This window comes from Jatropha curcas, chromosome 9, assembly GCF_041381405.1.
Source record: "Jatropha curcas cultivar XTBG-Jc1 chromosome 9, XTBG_Jcur_1.0, whole genome shotgun sequence".
NCBI lineage: Eukaryota > Viridiplantae > Streptophyta > Magnoliopsida > Malpighiales > Euphorbiaceae > Jatropha > Jatropha curcas.
This window is the reverse complement of record NC_143159.1, coordinates 18,402,410-18,424,344: the sequence shown is the minus strand read 5'-3', so window position 1 is coordinate 18,424,344 and position 21,935 is coordinate 18,402,410. Positions and strand designations below refer to the sequence as shown.

General features: G+C 37.0%; 3 protein-coding genes across 3 annotated transcripts; 1 reads left to right on the top strand and 2 right to left on the bottom strand.

The window, feature by feature from the left end:
* Positions 1-5,226: 5,226 nt before the first annotated feature.
* Positions 5,227-5,655, bottom strand: LOC149493734 (uncharacterized). The gene has a single exon (XM_089726323.1). The coding sequence runs from the start codon at positions 5,653-5,655 to the stop codon at positions 5,227-5,229; it is 429 nt and encodes a 142-aa protein (XP_089582449.1).
* A 2,039-nt stretch (positions 5,656-7,694) lies between these two features.
* Positions 7,695-17,366, top strand: LOC105632052 (uncharacterized). The gene is made up of 7 exons (XM_012214364.4): positions 7,695-8,186; positions 8,911-9,717; positions 12,377-12,729; positions 14,336-14,547; positions 15,811-16,067; positions 16,162-16,340; positions 16,706-17,366. The coding sequence occupies exons 1-7, from the start codon at positions 7,943-7,945 to the stop codon at positions 16,790-16,792; spliced, it is 2,139 nt and encodes a 712-aa protein (XP_012069754.1). The 5' UTR covers positions 7,695-7,942; the 3' UTR covers positions 16,793-17,366.
* Positions 17,367-20,411: 3,045 nt separating this feature from the next.
* Positions 20,412-20,828, bottom strand: LOC149493733 (uncharacterized). The gene has a single exon (XM_089726322.1). It carries the CDS (start codon positions 20,826-20,828, stop codon positions 20,412-20,414), a length of 417 nt encoding a protein of 138 aa, XP_089582448.1.
* Between the last annotated feature and the right edge of the window lie 1,107 nt (positions 20,829-21,935).

Here is a 21,935-nt window from a genome sequence, read left to right as displayed (position 1 = left end):
TTGCATTGTTTGATTATTTTTGTTGTGACACTGCTATGCTTTGTTTGTGTGGAGTTGGGATGAAGTGGGTCAACATGATTTTGTGAGGACGATCCTGGAAATGATGAAAATATGGGATTTGACCGTCGACCAGGTATGGCAAGATCGGTGCCCCTTGTGCACCTGATGATATGATATGGATAATATGATATGGATGATATAGAAAACCTCAGGGTGACGTCCTGTTGGTATGGAAAAGAAAAGAGAGAATGGAAACACAATGAGAGGGCTGGTAAGTAAGGATTAGACCGGTCGGCCATGTATGGGGATCGGCTCCCTAGTGCACACGTCATGAGAGGATGAGCCATATGGGAGGACGGCTCATTGGAGGTTTCGGTGACCCCACAGACCAATTTTCACGTGATGTGAATATGTGAAGATGTTAATAATTGTGAGTGTTTTTGTGATGCCATTTGTGTGACTGTCTGCGTGAGCATATAACTAGTCGGATGACTGGATTGAAATATTTGCACATTTGTGTGAATATGTGTGTTTTACATTAATTAGTATTCCTTATAAACTCACATAACTTATTCAATTTTTCAGGAAGTAGATTCCTCTAATCCCGGTAAAGCTCTGTTTCTTCACCGCAGAGCTAGAAAGAAATTTTTCTAGTTTAGTAATTATTTTGTCATGTAACTATATGCATAAGAATCTATTTGTATCTAACTATTAATGACTCCACAGTTGTGGGATTGTAAACAATGAACCTCTAGGGATATTTAATTATTCACTTATGTGATAGTATGAATTAACTAACCCTTATTATAAATCTAATGTTTTACAAAGTTGGCCCGGTTTATGAAATATTTAAGATGTTAAGTTCAGGGCCGAGATATAATATAAATTTGAGGTTTATTATGCATGGTATTATGGGCTAAGTGTTTGGAATTCATTTTGAGATAGTTGAATTTTAGTAGTTCAGGCTTACTACGGGCCTCGGGGGCCTTAAGCTTACCTGGGCCTTAGTGCCGTTCTGGCCGTGGTGATGGGTCGTGACAGAAATGCTCTTCTACAAAACAAACTAACGTAAGTATATCAATTAATAAGTTCCAGACACAAAAATGTACACGTGTTCTTCTTTGCAAGATAAAGAGAAATTTAAAAGAGACTCATCTGCCAACTAGTGGCGCCAGGCACTAGTACAGTGGCGCACACCATTAGCAATGTCTGTCATGCCATACCTAGTTGTTGATAAGTAGTGGCACATGCCTCAATAACAATAGCACATGCCACAGCGACACACCACAGTTGCAAATCGAGCCAAACAGGTAAAGGTCTAACTTAAATCTCAGTTCCTAACCTATTATTTTTGTGTTTCCAGTGTTCCTCATGCAGAAAAATGAAAAGAAAAAGTAAGGAGAGCTTAGGTTAACCTTGGTATTGCCCCAGCAGAGGTGCTTAGACAAATCCAGCCGAATGCTGATTGAATTGCCCGCGGTGGGCAAAATCTCCCACAATCGAAGGCTAATGCTCAGTTCCCAAGCCACAGGATCTATGACAATGCCCTTGGGAATCCAGTGCGCAACGTTTTTGGCAGCCACGTCGATTCGAAATAAGACGGAGATTCAGAGAATTTCCAAGAAAGTTTAAGCAGAAAGGATGAAAGTGGAACCTAAAAGGTTCTTTCCACCTTTATATAAGTTTTTGAGCTTCTTAGGCCCAACTATAGCGTCTAGCCCATCAGCTACAATCTAGCTCATATGCTTAGCTGACAACCCGACACAGCTCGCCACCTAAGCAAGGACATCACTGCTGGTCATAAGTAGGCTAACAGGTAATACATTCCTCATTTTGAGTGCCACAACATGGTTTTCAATAATTTCATAAATTTTTGTGCAAAGTCATGCAAATTCAAATTTTTGTGCACAGTCACGCATTTTCACACGAAAACATTTTTTCGGGCATAATAACGAAACTTGTGGTACTAACCATAATTGGCCAAAGGCCTTTATTTCCTTGTTAGCAAAGTTGCTTCATGCAGATATATTAAAAGTGATGCATCTTCAAATCAATTCATTCAAAAAATGCACTTGTCGAAAGTGACACCTGTCCAAACTGACGCATTTCAGACCAAGTCGTTTAAAGAACGCACCTGTCCAAAGTGGAGTGAGACACTCGTCCAAAGTGACGCATCCTAAATCAAAGCCGCCACAAGAGCGCATTCATTCATAAAAGACGTCAACCACCATCATGTGCAATTCTTTCATTGAGTTTTTGCCAAAATTGGCACATCTAACCAGCAAAGCTACCAAAATAGTGCACTTCTTCCATCTAAGTCATTCAAAGAATGAGATCTGGTCCAAAGGACACCCGCTTGTCTCACCAAGACATGGCAAATTCACAACCGTCAAGTAAGGATTTCTTACTTGCGCATCTAATTTAGACTTTAATGACATTTTGCTTAAAAAGCAAAATATCATCAAAGTGGGGGAAAATGATCGAGGATGGAGGGAAGGTGATCTCTAGCCATTTTGCAAATGACTAAAGGAAAAACGGCTTGGTTTATTTTAATTTATTAAATGGTTTTCTCTTATTAGACCATTTTAACATCCTCAGAAAAGTGAACTTATTTTTCAAAAAGAGGTTTTTGTAAAAATAGCTCATACTTTGGTAAGAACTTTATTTTTGGAGTCGCCACCCTCTTTAGGGAAAATTTAATGAAAGAAATGACTAATTCGATTTTAACCAGAAACTGGGTAGGGGAGTTAGCTATGATCATAGGAAGGTGTTAGGCACCAGACCTTACTTTTGAAGGATTGTTCCGCAGTCTAACTTGGGAAGATTGAGATTCACTTGCACCATTTGAGTTAGATGGGATGAGTTATTTTGTAACATTTCGGGTCCAACCCGGATTATTGCAATGATTAATAAACCATTTTGATCATTCAAATAACTTATTCCAATACAACAACTTCGAGATCTATTCAATATTTGAAGAGTTCAGTATCATTTCTGGTAGAATACCAGTAATTAAAGAGATTCCTGTGGTGCCTCGCTAGGAATTAACCCAGCTTCATTGATTCTTCCAATGTTTGGCTTTTTGGCTTATGAGATACTCTCTTATGAGCTTGGAGTTCATGTCGTGCCCCTGCCACCGCTAGTAGAGCGCGCTTTAGAGATGGACCGTACTAGTCTGTATTGGGCTCCACTAGTTTGTTTCTATATTCTGAGCTAGTATCTCCTGTTAAGTGGTATTGACGGTTATGGCAGCCTTCGGCTAGTACCTATAGTTGAAAATATGGCAAGTGATGCACGCCGTTTTTGCTTATTCTCACTGAAACATTGATTTGGGTAGGAGAATATGCTCGGGATTCAGACTCGGAGCTTGTCCTAATAGGAAGTCCGCTTCTACTATAGGTAAATGCATTTTATTTATTATTATTATTATTATTTTATGCTCTAATTTTTACTTAAGCCGCCCTTACAAGTTTTCGACTTAACGAGCCCTTTTTTTTTTCCTTTTCCTTTGTTTGTATGCATTTGCAGTTAAGGGGTTATAAGAAGCTTCAAGTGATGGACCCACCTTCAGATCACTTGATGTATGAGTACATGCCAAGAGTTTTTGTCCGGTGCCACCACCACTTGACTGGAGATACCGTCAAGGACTAGACAACAATTTTTTAGGATATTACTACTGAAGGCGTCAGATGGACTTGCCCTTGGTGTATATAGAGCGAGTCACAATCTCTTCATATATGCTCTGCGTACCCCTGTGTGGACTGACTACGGCGATTGCTTATTACCCTAGTCGCGTGGCTAGGCAGTATGGTCGTCATCAGGTTGTCTCTGATTATACTCGATTCGCAGGCGGGCTGATCACGCAGAGGTTTATATCCCATTTTATTGCCACCTAGCCCAGTCATACCACTGTCCCCATTTCTGATGCAGTCGACACTTCATCCTCTTCCTTATACCACTTGTGGCTGCAAACTTATTCTTAAGTCGGAGCTGATTCTGAGTCGGTTGATCTTCTGACATCTAGATTCTTATTAGGACCTGACAAATAGATGCCTTTATCCTGCTTTTTAATGATATGTACTAGACAATTATTAACAATGCAATTTATTTACAAATGCATACACTAATTATGAATGAATGCCTTTTGCTTGAAAATGTTTGAGATAGTTCCTTTTATTCCTTATCCACAATGCAAATTTGCATAATTTGCACAATGACAAACTTTTCATGATAAGCTTTAGAGTTAATAAAAGCACAAAAGGTGAGTTCAATTAATTGGGCTTTGCCATAAATGTTTCGTCTTATACATAAAATTTCTTCAACCTGTCTAAGTTGACTGGCTCTATAAACTCATTGCATTCTAGATTTGACAACTTCATTGCTCCTTTTGGAAACATCTTCTTCATCAAAAACAGACCTTCCCAATTAGGCTTGAATTTTCCCATTAGGTCATGAATGTTCGGCTTCATCTACTTCAGGACCAAATCTCCTACTCTGAGTAGCTTTGGATTGACTCTTTATTGAAGTGCTTAGTCATTCTCCTTTTGTATAGCTGATCCATAAATGTAGCATTAAGCCTTTTCTCATCTAAGAGAGTTAACTCTTAATAAAGGCTTTCGGTCTATTAACATTCTAGAATTCTGGATTCCATCATTATGCGTAAGGACTGCACTTTTGTCTCAGTTGGTAAAACAACTTCCATTATATAAATCAAAGAATAAGAAGTTGCCCCATTGACAGATTTGGTGGTGGTCTTTTAACTCCACAAAGCATACTTCAATTTTCCAGCCAAATCTTGATGATTCTCGGCCATTTTCTTTAATATTTTCTTGATAGTCTACTGCCACCATGATGAACTCGTGTCCATTGGATGTTGGTGGTGAGATTTTGCCAATAATATATATTCTCCAAGTTGCAAAAGGCCATGGCAAAATATATGGATGTAATTCTAATAGTGGAATATGACTCGGGTCTTCGTGAATTTGACATTCGAACACCTTTTCACGAAAGAAATATAATCCCTTTTTATTATCAACCAGAAGAACCCCTGTCTAAGAATCTTCTTTGCTAAAGCTTTTCTGTTCATATGAGTGTCGCAAACTTCTGCGTGAATCTATTCCATTATTTCCTCAGCTCTCTTCATCAATACACATCTTAACAATACACCATCTGGCATTCTCTTGTAAAGCTGACCATCTAATACTGCAAATTGTAGTGTCAAGCATTTTAAGGCTCGTTTGTCATCTCCAGTAGCTGAATCAAGATAACTCTCTCGGTCTTCCATTGTAGAATATTATGAAACCATGGCTGATCATCTTTCTCAATATCCATAATCCGTTCTCCTTTAGAGCACGGGATGTTACCCGAAGACATTACAAAAGGCTTCTTATGCATAGATGATATTTCTTCCCAAGCTGATGCTAAATTTGCCAAAGCATCTGGAACTCTGTTATTCATTCTGCCAGTGTGTGTGAAGGTTACTTTTATGAATTTTTGAATAACAACATGTAAATAATCAATATAAGGCTTTAGCCTGTCTTTTTTGACTTCCCAATTTCCTTTAGCATGCTCGATCACCAACTTCGAATCACCAATGACCTCGACTTCTTCGGCCTGGACGACAATCAGCCATGTTATTCTGCCATGTTCTGCCATGTTATTCAAGGCTTTAGCTTGCCATGTTATAAACAAGCTTCATATTCTGCCATGTTATTCATAACTGCAAATCGCAACCTTTTCAACATTGGGATAACTTCACCCTGTGGAGATTCTAGCAAGACGCCTACTCCTGCTCCCTTAATGTGAGCTGACCCATCAAAGTAGAGCTTTTATCCTTTCTTTTCCATTAAGTTCAAATGCTCATCAGGGAATCAATTTCCCACCGTTCATCGTCTTCAACTGGATATGCTGCGAGAAAATCTGCAACTGCTCATCCTTTGACGGTCTTCTTTATAGCATATTCAATGACAAATTCTTCTAATAGGATTAACCACCTTGCTAATTTCCCCACCAATGATGGTGTTCCATATAAGTACTTAACTGGATCTATTTTGGAAACCGCTATTACTTTATAAGACTGAAAATAATGATGAAGTTTTCTAGTGTTCCAAACCATAGCTAAGCAAGTTCTTTCGATCAAGTTATATTTCTGTTCATATGGAAGAAGCTTCTTGCTTAAGTAGTGAATTGCCTTCTCAACACTCGCTTCATCAGCTTGTGCTAACATGGCGCCAATTTTCGAATCTTCCACTGTCGATCGAGTATAATATTAATGGGTTCCCTGGTTTAGGTGGGCACAAAATCGGGAGACTTGACAAATAGTTCTTGATCTTATCAAAAGCTATCTGACAATGATCGTTCCACTTGACTGGCTGATCTTTCCTTAATAGCTTAAAAATTAGATCACATACGATGGACAACTTTGACATGAACCTACTAATATATTGAAGTTTTTCCAGAAAATTTCTCACTCGCTTCTCTGTATTAGGCGGTTCCATTTCCTAAATTGCCTTGATTTTGTCTAGATCAATCTCTATTCCCTTTGGACCAACAATAAACCACAACACTAACACTTTACCTGAGGTTACCTCAAATACACAGTTCTCATCCTCTCTTCTCTGCTGATCATTGCACATGATTTTCCCATGGCCTACTTCCCATAAGGAAACCCTCTATTGAACTCGAATAGACCAAATTCATTTTCACAATTTGAGAGGTAAAATGATTTAAACTATTTTCATAAGTAGAACTTACAGAAAAACATCTCATGGAAGAGAATTTCCAAGCAAACGAGTCCACCCCTCTAAGTCATCAAACAATATACAAGGCTGAATGAGGTGTATGATAAAAGTAGGAAGCAACTGATTGAGATATAATATTTCGTTCATTGTCTATTATATATTATCCATCATTCATTAGCAAAATTTATTGATTATCATCACTGAACTAAAAAATGATCCAAATTAAATGTCTACAATGTAATGAATTTTTCTCGAGGATTTGAGATACTACCTCTGATCCATAATATTTATCACATTTGAAAAAATAGTTTGTTTTAAAATACTTGTCACATTTGAAGTTTTAAGGAGTAATAAATCTTTTTTTTCATACTTACCCTTTATATATAATCAATAATTATTACTTCAATTTAATGATTTTATTAGAGAATTAGTATTAAATTAACAGTAATATAATCAATTTACTTAACAATTTATTGTAATTTAGATAAATTTAATAGTTTTGTTAAGGGACGTGAAATTTTAAATGTGATAAGTATTATAAAACACAGATAATAATAGCTTTCTACTCCATTTTTTGGGCAAAGATATTTAAATGAAACAAAGAAAAGATATTTAAAAGAAATTATTCCATACTCATTAGCTTCACAAAGCATATAGTCGCACATGAGAGACTATCGAATCATTCGAGAACAAATACATTTTGTTTCCGTTTCACACCTAAACGATCTCAAATAAAAGGCAACAAACGCGTGAACTTGAAACGATGCCAAAGACAACGTCCATATCATCAGTAAATAAAATTACTATTTAACCAAATAATCAGTCGCGATCATTAAATAAACTAATTATCCTAAGAAAGTCAAGTGTCAAATCGGGTACAACTGTATAGGGTTATTATTGGATTTTCACATTACTCAATCCCCACGTAGAAATTTGGAAATAATGATTAAACGAACCTCCACCACCGGCAACTTCATCGCCGGTCGAGCCCTTTCTCTCTCTTTTCCGATCTTTATATTAAAAAATAAACACAAAAATAATTAAAAAAATCAATCAAACATCAAATTCCAAGTCTATATCCTTCTCTTTCTCCTCTTGCAGACCAGACACCTAAAATCTCTCTCCCATTTCCTCTCTATATCTATACACAACCTCTACATAGACGATATACACATTTCTACAACAATGAATGTGTAGAAGAAATGGCGCAGTACAGGCAATCTGGACACCATTACTCAAACGGCACGTCGGATCATGTCGCCGTTGGGATTCGTGCTTCTCCTTCGCCGCCGCAGCAGCAGTATAAGCCGGTTCGGGTTCGCCGATCTGGTCGATCCGATAAAGGCAGAAATACTAGCTTCTCGATCGGTGCGGTCATTGTTTTTCTCTGTGTTGTGCTCGTTGTCACTGTTTTAGCGTACTATTACCTCTCCAAGGATAATAAAGGTTGGTTAGTTGATTTTTTTTTTCTCTTTTTTGTTGCTTTTGTTGTTTGGTTGTTGAGAAAGTGTAGGAAAATAAGATAGAGAGTGAAATTTGAAATTGGAGTTAGTTTTTGGTTTATTGAAGAAAAGGTAGCTTAATTTGAATCAGTGAATAGGCATTTTATGTCGTTTAGGTTTGTTAGCTACATTGACATTACGCGTTTGTTTTCTAGTTTCTTCCTTTTTTGTTAGATCGAATTTCTGTTAAGTTTTTTGGTTCTAAAATTTTGAGATTCTACTTCTCATTTTTGTTAATTCGAATGTCAAATACTAACAAACCTGTGATTAAAACCTGAGAAACACATAAGAGGGGGAAAAGAAGTAATAAAATGCATGATAATGAGACTGTTTAGTCCTTTCCTTGCTGCAGTATTTTTCAAAATGGAGCTTAATTGGAAAATTCATCTTAACCAACCAGTATAGTAGCCTGACGTGTGGGATATAAACTATAATCACTATTTCGAGCTGCTTTCATTTAGCAAGTGCATTGTGTTTAGTGCAATGAATTGTGCCGGCTTGGCCTTTTTACTTTGTTTGGAATTTTCAATTATAGACATGTATGGATTTTCCATATTGGTATAACTAGGTCATTTGTTCCTTTATTTATTTATTTATTTATTTTTTTTACCCCCCTATCAGTCTCTGTAACTCATACAAACATAATGATGATGCCTGTACTGGTGCAGAAATAAATGTTCATAGTGTTGATGATGATGAGATGAAGACTGACCTTGATTTTCTCACCAATGTTACACGGACCGATAACTTTAGAGTGCTTGGGTTTGGCCAAGGTTCTGTGGGGCATGGACGGGATTCTAGGTATTGGGACAAGGATGATAGAAGAAGGGATGTAGATTATAATATGGATGATGTGGATCATGATAGTAAGGAAGTTCAGGATGAATCTGTGGAAAAGGGTTATGTTCTAGCAAATGTGAAGAATGTACAGGAAAAGGCTTCTCAATATGATGCTTCTGACAGTTTAGATCGAAGAGGAGTTGGATTGTACAATGAAGATGGCCGTAAAGAATTGAAAAGGTATGAGGCAGAGTATGAGGCCTCTCTAAAGAATGCTGGCCAATCAAGAAAGGGAAATGACATTAAAAATCGGGCACTTGATGATGAGGATCATGGAGAGCAGAATGAGGCAATTGATACTGATAACGAGTATGATGATGGTATAGATTCCCATGATTTTCATGCAGAGGATTATGATGATTCTGAACATGACAGTGGGGGCCACACTGTTATAGGCATATCCCATGGTGAAGATGATAAAGAATTCTCTAATGTCCATGATGCTGAAACTAAGGTGCAAAATATTGACAAGGGAAATCGGGAAGTATCTGAGGATATGTTAGAGAAGCCTATGAAGTCCAGAACTTTGGGTAATGTTGACAATAATTCTCGACATGTTCGTTCTAGTGGCAGTCAGTATACAACTAAATCGCAGTCGGAATCAAAAAGAAAACCTAGGCGCCGGAAATTTTCTGGTAATTTTCGTCCCTCTCTCCACCCCTCCTCCTCCTCCTCCTCCTCCTTTTTTCATGGTACTACGGATATGCACATCTGATGCCTTAATCTCAATTGAAATCAGTTTTCCTTGGTTAAATATGGCTTTGTGCTTCTGGAAATGTTGATTTTCCCTGGAAAGAATAGTTATGAAGAAGCATCTGTTGCTACTTTGATCACATAGCAACTTTCTGGAAAAAATTTTAGTGGGTTTGAGCATATTTCCATTTTGTTAACTAATGTGTGCAGGTATTTATTTTTTTGTTGGCTTCATTTTGTATTTTATTTTGAACACAGTTTATCTATGCTACATGTCATTCATAATGGATGGAATACCTAGGACATGAGCCAAAAACATGAAGGAGTTTGAAGTACACTGGATGAAACTGCATCTTCCTTACTGCAGTTATAGGTTTATAAAAAGGAGTTTTCATTAAAGAAGTTTCACACTTAATATGGACTTAATGATGAAGAGCAAACCATAAGGATACCTCATTGTCTCATTGTCCTTGATGCAACAAATTTCTTAGTAAAAATTAATTTCTTATATTAAACAGGTGGAGCAGACTGAGATTTCTTGGTGTACTGCTCTTATTTAGTCTTTTTTTTCTTGTATGCCTGCATTTTCCTCTTGTTTAGGCTTAATTAGTTACTTGAGAGCTTTTCTGTAAACCTCAGTTGGGCAGTGAGAAGCAGTGGGGTTAGGTCTTGCTTTTTGGTATCTAAAACATATAAAACTTGATTTTGCATATAGTCATGCATATTGCTTTGGAAGGATGGGATGCATCACAGTTAAATTTATGCTGCAAATAGTCATCCCCTTGATTCACAACTTAGAGATGGTGAAGACAGCTGCTTCAGTTATGCAAGCTAACCTTAAAGAAAAATGCATTTATGACCCCTACATACATAAGCCTCCGCACAGAGAACTTATTTAAAGAATAAAGTTTAACCTTATGTCAATGACATGAATTCTTATAAACACTCAATAGCAGCCAAAATGACCTAGTCAACTAGCCTTAGCCATCCCCCACCCTACTTTCACATTTGCAGTACATATTTATACATTCTGTGTTGTTTTATTGGTGGTCCTCAGGTCAGGGACTTGAGTTGTTAAGACGAAACTGTTTTACCTGGTATTGTGGGATATTAAGGAGTTGTTTGTTTGGGTAAATTCTTTTGTATTAACAACTTATTGAGCTGAATGATTAAGAATTGGTATCAAAAGAATTGGTATCAAGAGCTGATTGCTGAATGATTAAGAAGGAGTATATGATATAATTTTATAATTATAGGGAGCAATTTTGTCTTTTCATCTACTAAGTTGTATAGCTTATTGAATTAGTTCTTAAAAGAAGATTTTTTCGTTTAGACAAAGTTTGGCTTGCAAATTCAGAGTAGTAGCTTACTAGTTTAGCTCAGACAAACAAGCTTATTTCATTGTTGTCTAAACGAGTACGATGAAGGTCCAAAAAGCTGTCGATAAGGCACAACAAACGACCCCTAAGTCTCTTAACACTTTTTGGAAATTTATATTATTATGTTGGTCCAATTAGATTGCTTACAATGCATGTTTGTAATTTTCCAATTTCAATATTGATGTAGTGTTTACCATAATGAAGTTTATATGAATCAGCTTGCACTTATGTAAAGTATATAAATTTTAGGCATGCTTGATGGTAAATTTTGATAACGCTTGAGGGTACTAGAATTCTACTCCCAAATTGTCAACTAATCTATTTGGGGTGACCTTCTCGTGATCCAGGAAGGAATTTGATTTCTGTTTTAACAGGGGGACCAGAGTATTGATATTGGTAATAGATTCATGGAAATATGTTTCTGGAATTTGATCAATAAGAACAATATGTAGACACACATGGAAATTTGTCCCAAAAAAAAAAAAATGAAGAAAGATGGCAACTCTTTGACATTCAAAATGGAAGATCAAAGGGAAAATAGACTTTCACTGAAAGGGAAAAGCTCTTATGATCCATGATTTGTATCCCTTGGAGTGATGTTTCTGGGAAGGAGATTAAAGGTGAATCGTCTATTGAAAAATTGAGAGCAAGACCCACTAGGATATCAAAGGCCAAAATTTTGTATCAAGAGATCATACTATGGCCTGAATTTATTGAGTGCTTTAATTAAGAAACCTCTAACAATACTGCTTTTGATTGACTTAAAGTGAGTGAGTTTGTGAGCTCATGCCCTGGTCCAAATGCAGAGTTGATTGTCTGATTTTAATAATAAAATCTGGAAGTCTCTTAGAGTAGACCATCTTTGGAAGAAACTGGTTGAGGAGTTTATTTGTGTTTCTAAATGCCTGGTTGATTGTTTTAGCTGTTCAACTAGCTGGTTCTGCAAGGAGAACCTGATCTCTGTCCCAATGGTCTCAACATGTGCTGTGCTCTCGCACACTTGCAACTCTGTCTCTGTGTTTTTAATTTTGTATTCTTATTGTGTGTACTATTCACTATTGATGTACTCGGATTATGTTTCTGCTTCTTTTGTTATGATATTTCATCATGGAAGGTTTTATCATACACGACTTGAAAAATTTTTGGTCTTCTAGTCTCTTTTATGTTTTAAATTGTTTTTCTATGCATATATTTTCACATTCTGACGTCTCTTGGTTGACAGGGGGGTGTGAAATGAAGTTTCTAAATTCTACCACACAACTTGTGGAGCCTTTTGAAAGTCGGAAATTTGCAAGATTTTCATTGCAGTATGTTGAAAGGGAGGACAAGCCAAATGAGGAGGAAGAATGGGAGCCCAGATTTGCTGGGCATCAGACCTGGCAAGAACGTGAAGATTCATTTTTGGTACATGATCAAAAAGTAAATTGTGGCTTTGTCAAAGGTCCTGAAGGGTCCCCAAGTACAGGATTTGATTTGGCTGAAGATGATGCTAATTATATCAGTAGATGCCACATTGCTGTAATCTCCTGTATCTTTGGAAATTCAGATCGCTTGAGGTCACCTGCTGGTAAAATGGTATGATTGACTTGTGTTGGTAAAATTGAGTACAAAAACCTTTGGTGTATTTTTTGCTTCAATAACTCTTGCTGCCATATCATTTTTATGCTTGATGATGCATTTGTTCACCATGGACAATCACTTGTATATGTAGGAAAAACATTTGAAGCACCTATTTTTTGTGAATAGAAATCTTCCTATCTCTAGCATTTTGAAAACCAGTATCTGGAATCTTGGCAGAATTTGCTTTAATGTCATCAGTTGAAACCTTGATCGAGGAACTGGCACTAATTATTGTGTAAAGTTGTTGGTGTTAGGGTGGGGGTGGGCAAAGGGCAGAAAAAGCATACTCCGTATCTGTATACTGATTTCTTTTTAATTTTGAAAATGGGTTTCTGCATAATGCTGCTGCGTTTCCATCCCAAGTAAATTGTCTTTCATGCGTGTAATATCTGCTATTTTCTTGATGCCTAAATATCGTTTTGAGATGAGGGGATTGACTTGTTGCATCATTTTTCTGCACATATGTCCACAATTCAATTCAAAAATTTAACATTTGGATAGAAGTTAATTTGTTTTAGAAGTTTTTTCTAGAATTTTAAGAGTTTATTACTCTTATCTCCTTGAATGGTTTGTTATACCCTTCTATGTTGCCATAGGCCTACTTCTCTGTTTACTTCTTTACTAGTTATTATTTCTTTTGTTTTTTTTTTTTCCTCTTGGCGGGGAATCAATTTTATGGGAAGGATTCTGGATTGATTCAAGTACTATTAAGGAATCTGGCACCTTAGGGCATAGGTCTGAAAACCGGTTCGGTCTCTTTTACAGCAGTTTGGATCCATGAATTAAGAACAGAAAGACGAGTACTGGATTGAAGATTGGAAATTGAAAGACTGCTAGAACAGAGTGATAACTAAGATTTGTGTCCTATAGAGTGCTTTATGAGATTCAGAATTGTGGTTTATGTGAGAATATAATGCATTGAAGAGGAAATGGCATTAATGGGAAATATCATACTTAGTATGCGGCAAACATTCCATATAAATGAGACTGCACATGTTCTCTCTTTGGCCATTTTCAATATTATTATATGCTGTATGTATAGTATATTCTACATAACCTTTTTTTTTTTTTTTTTTTAATTTCGAGGTTTTTATACTTTCTATTTTATAGCTGTAAATCTGTGATTGCATGTGTAATAAACAAATACTTCTGAGATATTGTAATTTTTTTGCTATCTCCCGAGCAAAGCTCCTGTAATATGTTGTGCTGATGTATGGTCGTCCAGCAGGTTGAAAAACTTCTCCTATTTTGTTTAGGATAACACTGATATCTTGTATGATATTTAGGTATCCTAAGAACAATTGAAGGTATAAATTAGGTGAAGATCATAGAATCTTGGACACTTAAGCTTTCTATTTGACAGCCTCCTATGTTGTATATCTTGTTTAACATGTGTCCTTGCATTTTCCTTCTCTTTTTGTTCCCCTTACTTTTCTTTACCATACAGTCACTTGATCTTGTATTATGTTTTCTATAATTCGTAAGGACAAATTTATCATATGATCCTGTGATATGTGCATGTTGTACTCCATATTAGTCATGAATTGTTCTCCCTTCTCAGGTCACTCGTGTATCAAAGAAAAATGTCTGCTTTGTTTTGTTCATGGATGAAGTTACTCTGCAAACAGTTTCTTCAGAAGGCCAAATGCCAGATAGAGCAGGTTTTATTGGTTTATGGAAGATTGTGGTAGTGAAGAATCTACCATATACTGATATGCGGAGGGTGGGCAAAATTCCAAAATTATTGCCACACCGGCTTTTCCCTTCTGCTAGGTGAGAATTAGACTTTGTCTTGTACACAATTTTGAAATGCCCTGTGTATTATAATTATTTTTTAGTGTTGTTTCTATTGCTGGCATACAATTTTAAGCTATATATTCACATGACAGCCTTAAAAAAATTGGAAAAAAAGAAAGTAACCAACAACAGCATTAAATTCTTGGAGATTTAGGAACAACTCGTGAGACTTTTTAGCAGATGTAGAATCACAAAGTGAATTGAGATTGCATCTAATTCTTAGGAATTTTTGCTGAATAGAGACTTATTGAGAGATTTGGAGAGTGATTGTGTATCAGACTCCTCTCTCTCTCTCTCTCTCTCTTTCTGTCTGGTGCCTTAAGGAAAAGTTGCACCTTTATCATTAATGGGGTTTCACCCTTTATAGACATTTATGAGGCGATACCTGAAATGAAGGAGTATGAGATAACATTGAATGTGCCTATTTTGGATGGGGCTGTGTTTGACTCTGTTAACTGAAACCATATTTTTGGGCTCTCTGTTGTGATTTCTGTAGAGTATGCTCTGACAGAAATCTAACTGGAGAATAGTGTAATTGGATACTCCATTTTGGTTTGTTCTGGGTATTTCCTGTATGTCCTTGGAGGTCAAACCTATTTATTCTATGCATTCAGAATCTAGGTAGTTAAAAGCGCAAGGCGCATTCAAAATGATGCCCCATTGTTAAAAGTGCAAAGTGCAAAAACAATGAGGGAAGCCCAAAATTATTAAAAAAGTTACCTACTAATATATTATGTAAAGGAAATAGTTCTCAATATAAAGTTCTAAACCTTGAGAAAATCTAATCGTGGAGAAAACTGGAAAAAGTTTCTGGCTGAAAACGATAGATGGGATGAAGAATTAGGAAGAAGGAAGTTTTAAAGGCTGAAAGTTATATAGTCATTAGGGAGAAAAATTCAGTATCTGAAAATAAAGTTTGAGAAGAAGAAGAAGAAGAAGAAAGACTAAAGAAAGATGAATTGCCTTTAAAAAAAATATATATATGTACATGTGTATCTGTTGTGGAATAGCATGTATCCCAGAAACATGCTCCTCCCACCACTGTTCTATTCCAGGGGCTCTTTCTGGTTCTTTTTGTATTGGTATAGTGCATAGACTCAAATGCACATTTCTATCTGACTTATATACAGAACACTTTTGTGGCATGCTCAGCGAAATCATTAACTTTCTGGATAAGCAGGATTCCATGCAAACAAGCTGCATCACTTGTATCTTAAACTTTTGCATATAAATATTCAGGTATTCGATCTGGTTGGATAGCAAATTGCGTCTTCAACTTGACCCTCTACTTGTTCTGGAGTATTTTCTATGGCGTAAAGGTCATGAATATGCCATTTCTAATCACTATGATCGCCATTGCGTATGGGAAGAGGTTGCACAGAACAAGAGGCTTAACAAGTATAATCATACTGTAATAGATGAGCAATTTACTTTCTACCAGGCTGATGGACTGAAAAAGTTCAATGCCTCTGACCCAAACAAACTTCTTCCGAGCAGTAAGATTTTCTCTCTTTATTTTCTTGTGCAATTCATGACATGGATTCACTTTCTCCACCTTTATTTAACAAGACGTTATTGTACTTTCTACAGATGTACCAGAAGGGTCCTTAATTGTGAGAGCACACACTCCAATGTCAAATCTTTTCTCTTGTCTTTGGTTCAATGAGGTTGATCGCTTTACTCCTCGTGATCAACTGAGTTTTGCATATACATACCAGAAATTGAAAAGGATGAATCCTGGGAAACCATTTTATCTTAACATGTTCAAGGTGAAAAATTCTACTGAATTTTATCTCCATAACAATGTTAGTAGCATATGTTACTAGTTGGCAGGGGTGAATCCATTATATGGCTAATGGGGTCACTTTACTCCACTGACATTATAAATTTACCTAGGATATTATAGGTATTTATGTATTTGCACCCACTGAATTTATAAGAGTACCCCTAATGGAAATACATTGATTGAATATATATAAAAATTTTCTGGATTTGTCACTGCCAGTTGGCCACAATTTTCTCTCTATTGCCTAAACGATAGCCCAAGGAAACCAAGTTGTAGTTTGTATTATTATTATTATTATTATTAATCTTTTAATTTTGTTTTTTTTCCTTTTAACTTTTTATGTTGCAGGATTGCGAGAGAAGAGCCATAGCGAAGTTGTTTCGTCATAGGTCTGATGAGAAGCGACATACTCTTCGTCAACAAGCAATAGAATGAATTGCGCAAGATAACATTTCTTTCGCTGATAGCCTATTTCTGTACATTATTCTTGGCTGCATGCAGAATTATCGATTGATGACGGTAAGTCCTCTAAAGCCCCCAGAATGTTACACGAGTGCTAGTTGTCGATTACCTCATCAAATTTTGAAATTTGAACGTTAAGGAAAAAGCACATACAGTGGATAGAAGACTTGTTTAACATTTTTTTTTTTTTTTTTTGGGGGACGATGAGGTAATATTTTCTGCAAAAGTCTCTCTTAAATACGTCTCTGTGTAGTAGTCGATGACGATCTTCTTTAAGCTTCTTCATAGTACTCATTCCATTCTATATTCTTTGTTCTATTTTGAGGCCAAGCTATACACCCAATACCTTTTCTACCATTATTTCAAATGTTTCTTTTACCTCTGTATTTTGGATCCTATTAATTCTTCCATAATAGTTGGATATCAAGATTGGTTTGTAACAAATTTTGATGGATAAGAAGCATGTATGATAAATTCTTGGTGTAGATTCTTCAAATTCACTTGTACCTCTTATTAATATTACTATTACTATTTTTCTATTTCTGTAGCCCGATTGGCATTGTGATTGGATTCTTTTTGGCAAATTGTCTTTTTAAATTTTATCTGAATTTGCATTGTTTGAGAGCTTTGAAATGTGTTTTGCCTGAAGTAACCAAGTTCAGGCAGAGAGTATTTAGGGGTGGGGTGGACATTCGCTGAATTTAATGAATCGAAATTTTTTGAACTAAAGAACCGAATCGAAGTGATGAGAATACAAAATGCAAGCGTTTGTAGGTGGCTTTTTAAACCGCCAGAAACTGAGCCGAACCAAATAGAATGTAATTGATTTGGTTTGTTTTACCTTTTAGCTTTTTGTTTTTTCTTTTGTAGAATTTAGCCTTATTTTTTAATGTAATAAAAATTAAATTGAACTGCATATATTTAAAAAAAATTAAATCAAAATGAACTAAATTGTTAAGGGACTGCAACATGCAGTGCTTAACGAGGGTTGATAACCGAGAAATTAGATGGGCACTGCGAAAAGTAAGGGAGAAGAAGAAGGAAAGGAAAGAGGAGAAGAATCGAGACAAAAGGGAAATTAGGAAAAAGAGTATATTTTCTCATTACTTGTGTAACACCCTTTCCCGGTCCACCCGTAAACCCGAATGAACCGAGTCGAGATGCTACAAACTGGTTGACTGTATGGTCTGACATGCTGAAAACATACTGTATATTGAATATAATAACATGCTGGTATTGTTTACAAAAATAATGTAATTTACAAAACATGATACAAGTTTACAAAATGAAATGGGCCCAACTGTGTGCCCTGTACATGCCATAAAAAGAAAAACAAAATGAGTTTCTACCCTGAAGACCGAGTCTTCTACAGATGAACTGCAGCAGTTGTACGCGGACTCTCTATGGACCAGTCTCAAAACCTGCGAGTTAAACAGGTAACTCGCTGAGCAAATAATGCTCAGTGGATATCTCAACAATAAAGAAACAATTAAACACATACATATATAGAACGAACCATGGAAACATATATGGCACATATAAGCTCACACATTATGATACTTTCATGATATCTTGATTATCTTTTGTACTGTTTATAATCCTGTATAATTCATGAAATGTTATGTCAAGATATCTGAATGGCTCCATAAGGTTATAGTGAAACCGAAGTGATAAGATAAACTGTATGAAACTGGATGAAACTGTATGCTATAGGCCCCGAACCGGATTCGCCTATGCCAATATTGTCCGTTTTGGTGCCCCTAACCGGATTTGCACCGCACGGTTTCATCATATCCACTCAACGGCCTGTAGCCGGAGTTCCAAACTGTATGGGGCGCAGATCTGCTATTCTATGTCGCGACATAGCCTTATCTACATGGTTTCTACCTAACCTCAATGGAGCTTAAGATTAGCATGTCAACAATGTAACACAATAGCACATAAATGGTTCCACAACGTCATAGGTCATCATATTGATTTGATTTCACACCATATAAATGCTTACATGTTGTTTTAATCCATGTTCTTATGTTGTATTTTTGTTGTAAAATGATTGGATGCATGCATGTTGAGCAAAGGAATGTGATTACATAGCAATTGAAAGGCAAAAGAGTGTCACAGCACAAGTCGCGACTGCGTATGTGAAAGTCGCGAGCGCGACTTGTGCATCCTGATAGTCAGTGTGTTTCTGGCTGAAGTCGCGACCGCGCAGCACAAGTCGCGAGCGCGAGATGAAGTCGCGAGCGCGCTTGTGTGATTCGCGAGCGCGAGATGCGCATACTGAGAGTCAGAGAGCTTCTGGCCAAAGTCGCGACCGCGCATGTGATCCTCGCGAGCGCGAATTGTGCAATTGAGAGTCAGAGAGCTACCTGACTCAAGTCGCGAGCGCGCAATAGGAAATCGCGAGCGCGAGTTGTGCAATTGAGAGTCAGAGAGCTACCTGACTCAAGTCGCGAGCGCGCAATAGGAAATCGCGAGCGCGACTTGCTTTCCAGTATGCGCGAGCGATCGACGTGATTCTGTGCAGTCTGTGTTCTTTTGGCCATAACTCTCAATAGCTAACTCCAAATTGAATGATTCAAAAGCCCATGTAAAGCTAACACAGAAAGGAACAAATAACTCTTCTATGACAATTCCTAATTCCATCATTATATGAGTTCAAAATCAAGATGAAGTTGCTGATAACATTTCCAGCAAACTCTGTTTCCGCTTCATATATTCATCCCCTGTTTTCACATCATTTCCAGTACTTCCACCCAACAACAAGCAACATATCATCTCATTGGCAACACACCACACAATTTACATGCAAAGAAAATAGTAGACAGCATGAGATATCAAACCTTGACGTCAAAAGGCTTGACCTCTGTTTTAGCTTCTCTTTTCTGCAACTTTTGAACTTTCTTCTCCTATACACAAGAATTCTCATAACTCAACTCCAATATAACTCAATTAAAGAGTGAATAACATATAACTTCAAGGAATTCTACTTACTTGGAGTGGACTTACTGCGTAACTTGCATGAAAAGTGCAAGGAAATGGAAGGGAAACGTAAGAAGAAAATGAAAAACGTGAAAATAGGAAAGTGAAAATGATAGGAACGGGTTGACTCTAGAAGAAGTGATTTGGCTGTGTAAACTCTCTAATTGGTACCTCAAGTATACAAAGGCTACAACTTACTACCCAAGCTATATGTTTGGAGGCAAACAAGTCCTAAACTTTCCATGCAAATAAGTCCACTTATCATCCATTCTACCCCAACCAGGTTTGGTTCAACCCGACTCAACTCAAGAGGATGTTACAACTTGTCTTTTTCCATAAATACAATTAGAAATATAATAGGCTGTATTTAAATGCCTACTCAGCTATTTAGACATCAGCAGCCATATAAACATTTAGCCACAAGTTTTAAGTAATTGAAATACTATGCAGGCTATTAATTCCTATTACAGCAATGTTTATCACAGTATAGTCCTTAATTCCTAACATTATCCCCTCCTTTGAGCTCAATCTTGTCCCCAAGATTGAATTCTGGGAATTGCTGCTGTAAGAAAGAAATATCTTCCCAAGTTGAATCCAATGGAGACATGTTCTACCACAAAACCAGCACCCGAGGAACAGAGGTGTTGTTCCTTGTAATAACCCTGTTGTCCATAACCTGCTGAGATGCAATTACTGGCGTACCAAAATCAGATTGAGTAGCAGTTTGATGAGCTGCCAAACATTTCTTTAGCTGAGAAATAAGTAGCACCGGCTGTATGTGACAATCAGCAGGCAATTGTAATCTATAAGCAGCAGCACCCACTTTCTCAAGTACCAAAAACGGACCATAGTATTTAGTTGATAGTTTGAGACTCTTTCTAAGTGCCACAGAAGTTTGCCTATATGGCTGTAGTTTCTGGTACACCCAGTCCCCAATGTCAAAGTGTCTTTCTATTCTATTTCTATCAGCAAACTGTTTCATCCTATTCTGAGCATTCAACAAATTCTCTCTCAGATCATGGGACATCGCTGTCTTTCTAACAACCATTCCTCCACAGTGGCAGCAGTGGTAAATCCAGGGGATAAGTGAGAAAGCTGAGGGGGATCAAACCCATAAAGAGCCTTAAATGGTGTCATTTTAAGGCTAGAATGGCAGGTAGTATTGTACCACCACTTTGCTAAGCTGAGCCATTTGCACCAAGCATGTGGTTTTGTAACTGTCATGCATCTCAAGTATGTCTCTAGACATCTATTAAGCCTCTCTGTTTGGCCATCAGATTGTGGGTGGTAAGCAGTGCTAAGGTTCAGTTTGGTTCCCAAGGATTTAAATAGTTCCTACCAGAATAAACATGTGAAAATTTTATCCCTATCAGATATAATGGATTGGGGAAAAAATTTTATCACTATCAGATATAATGGATTGGGGAAGGCTATGAAGTTTAAAAATATTATCTAGGAAGAGTTTGGCAATTTTAGGTGCCGTAAAAGGGTGAGATAGGGAAGGAAATGTCCATACTTGGAAAACCTGTCTATAACCACCAAAATGGTATCCTTGGACTCATAAATTGGTAATTTCTCGATGAAGTCCATGGAAATGTGAAGCCATGCCTGAGTTGGTACTGGCAGGGGCTATAAGAGTCCGGGATATGGAACTGTTTCAGTCTTACATGTTTGACAAGTAGGGCAGTGAGAAACCCAAGTATTGATATCATGCTTCATATTAGGCCAATAAAAATAGGACTTCTGTTTGTGAAGTGTCCCTTTAACCCCACAGTGCCCTCCCAATAGGTGAATTATGAAAGCAAAGGAAAAGCCGATGTTTCAATGGTGAATCCCCTATGTAAATCCTGGACTTATATTTCAAAAGTCCACCAGAAAATGACAGGTTAGGCTTAGTTGTGGGGGCTACAGTTAACTGTTGTATTAATGCAAAAGCAGTGGGGTCTACTGCATAGCTGTCAGAGATTTCTTGTAACCATAAAGATTGAACAGTATTGATGGCATTAAGGTCAGAAATAGGAAAAGAATGATGCTCAGAGGTAGGGAGAGCATATCTTAATAGGGCATCTGCCACTCTATTTTCACTGCCCTTCTTATACTGTATAGTGTATTGGGGAACTAGAAGCTTAGTTAT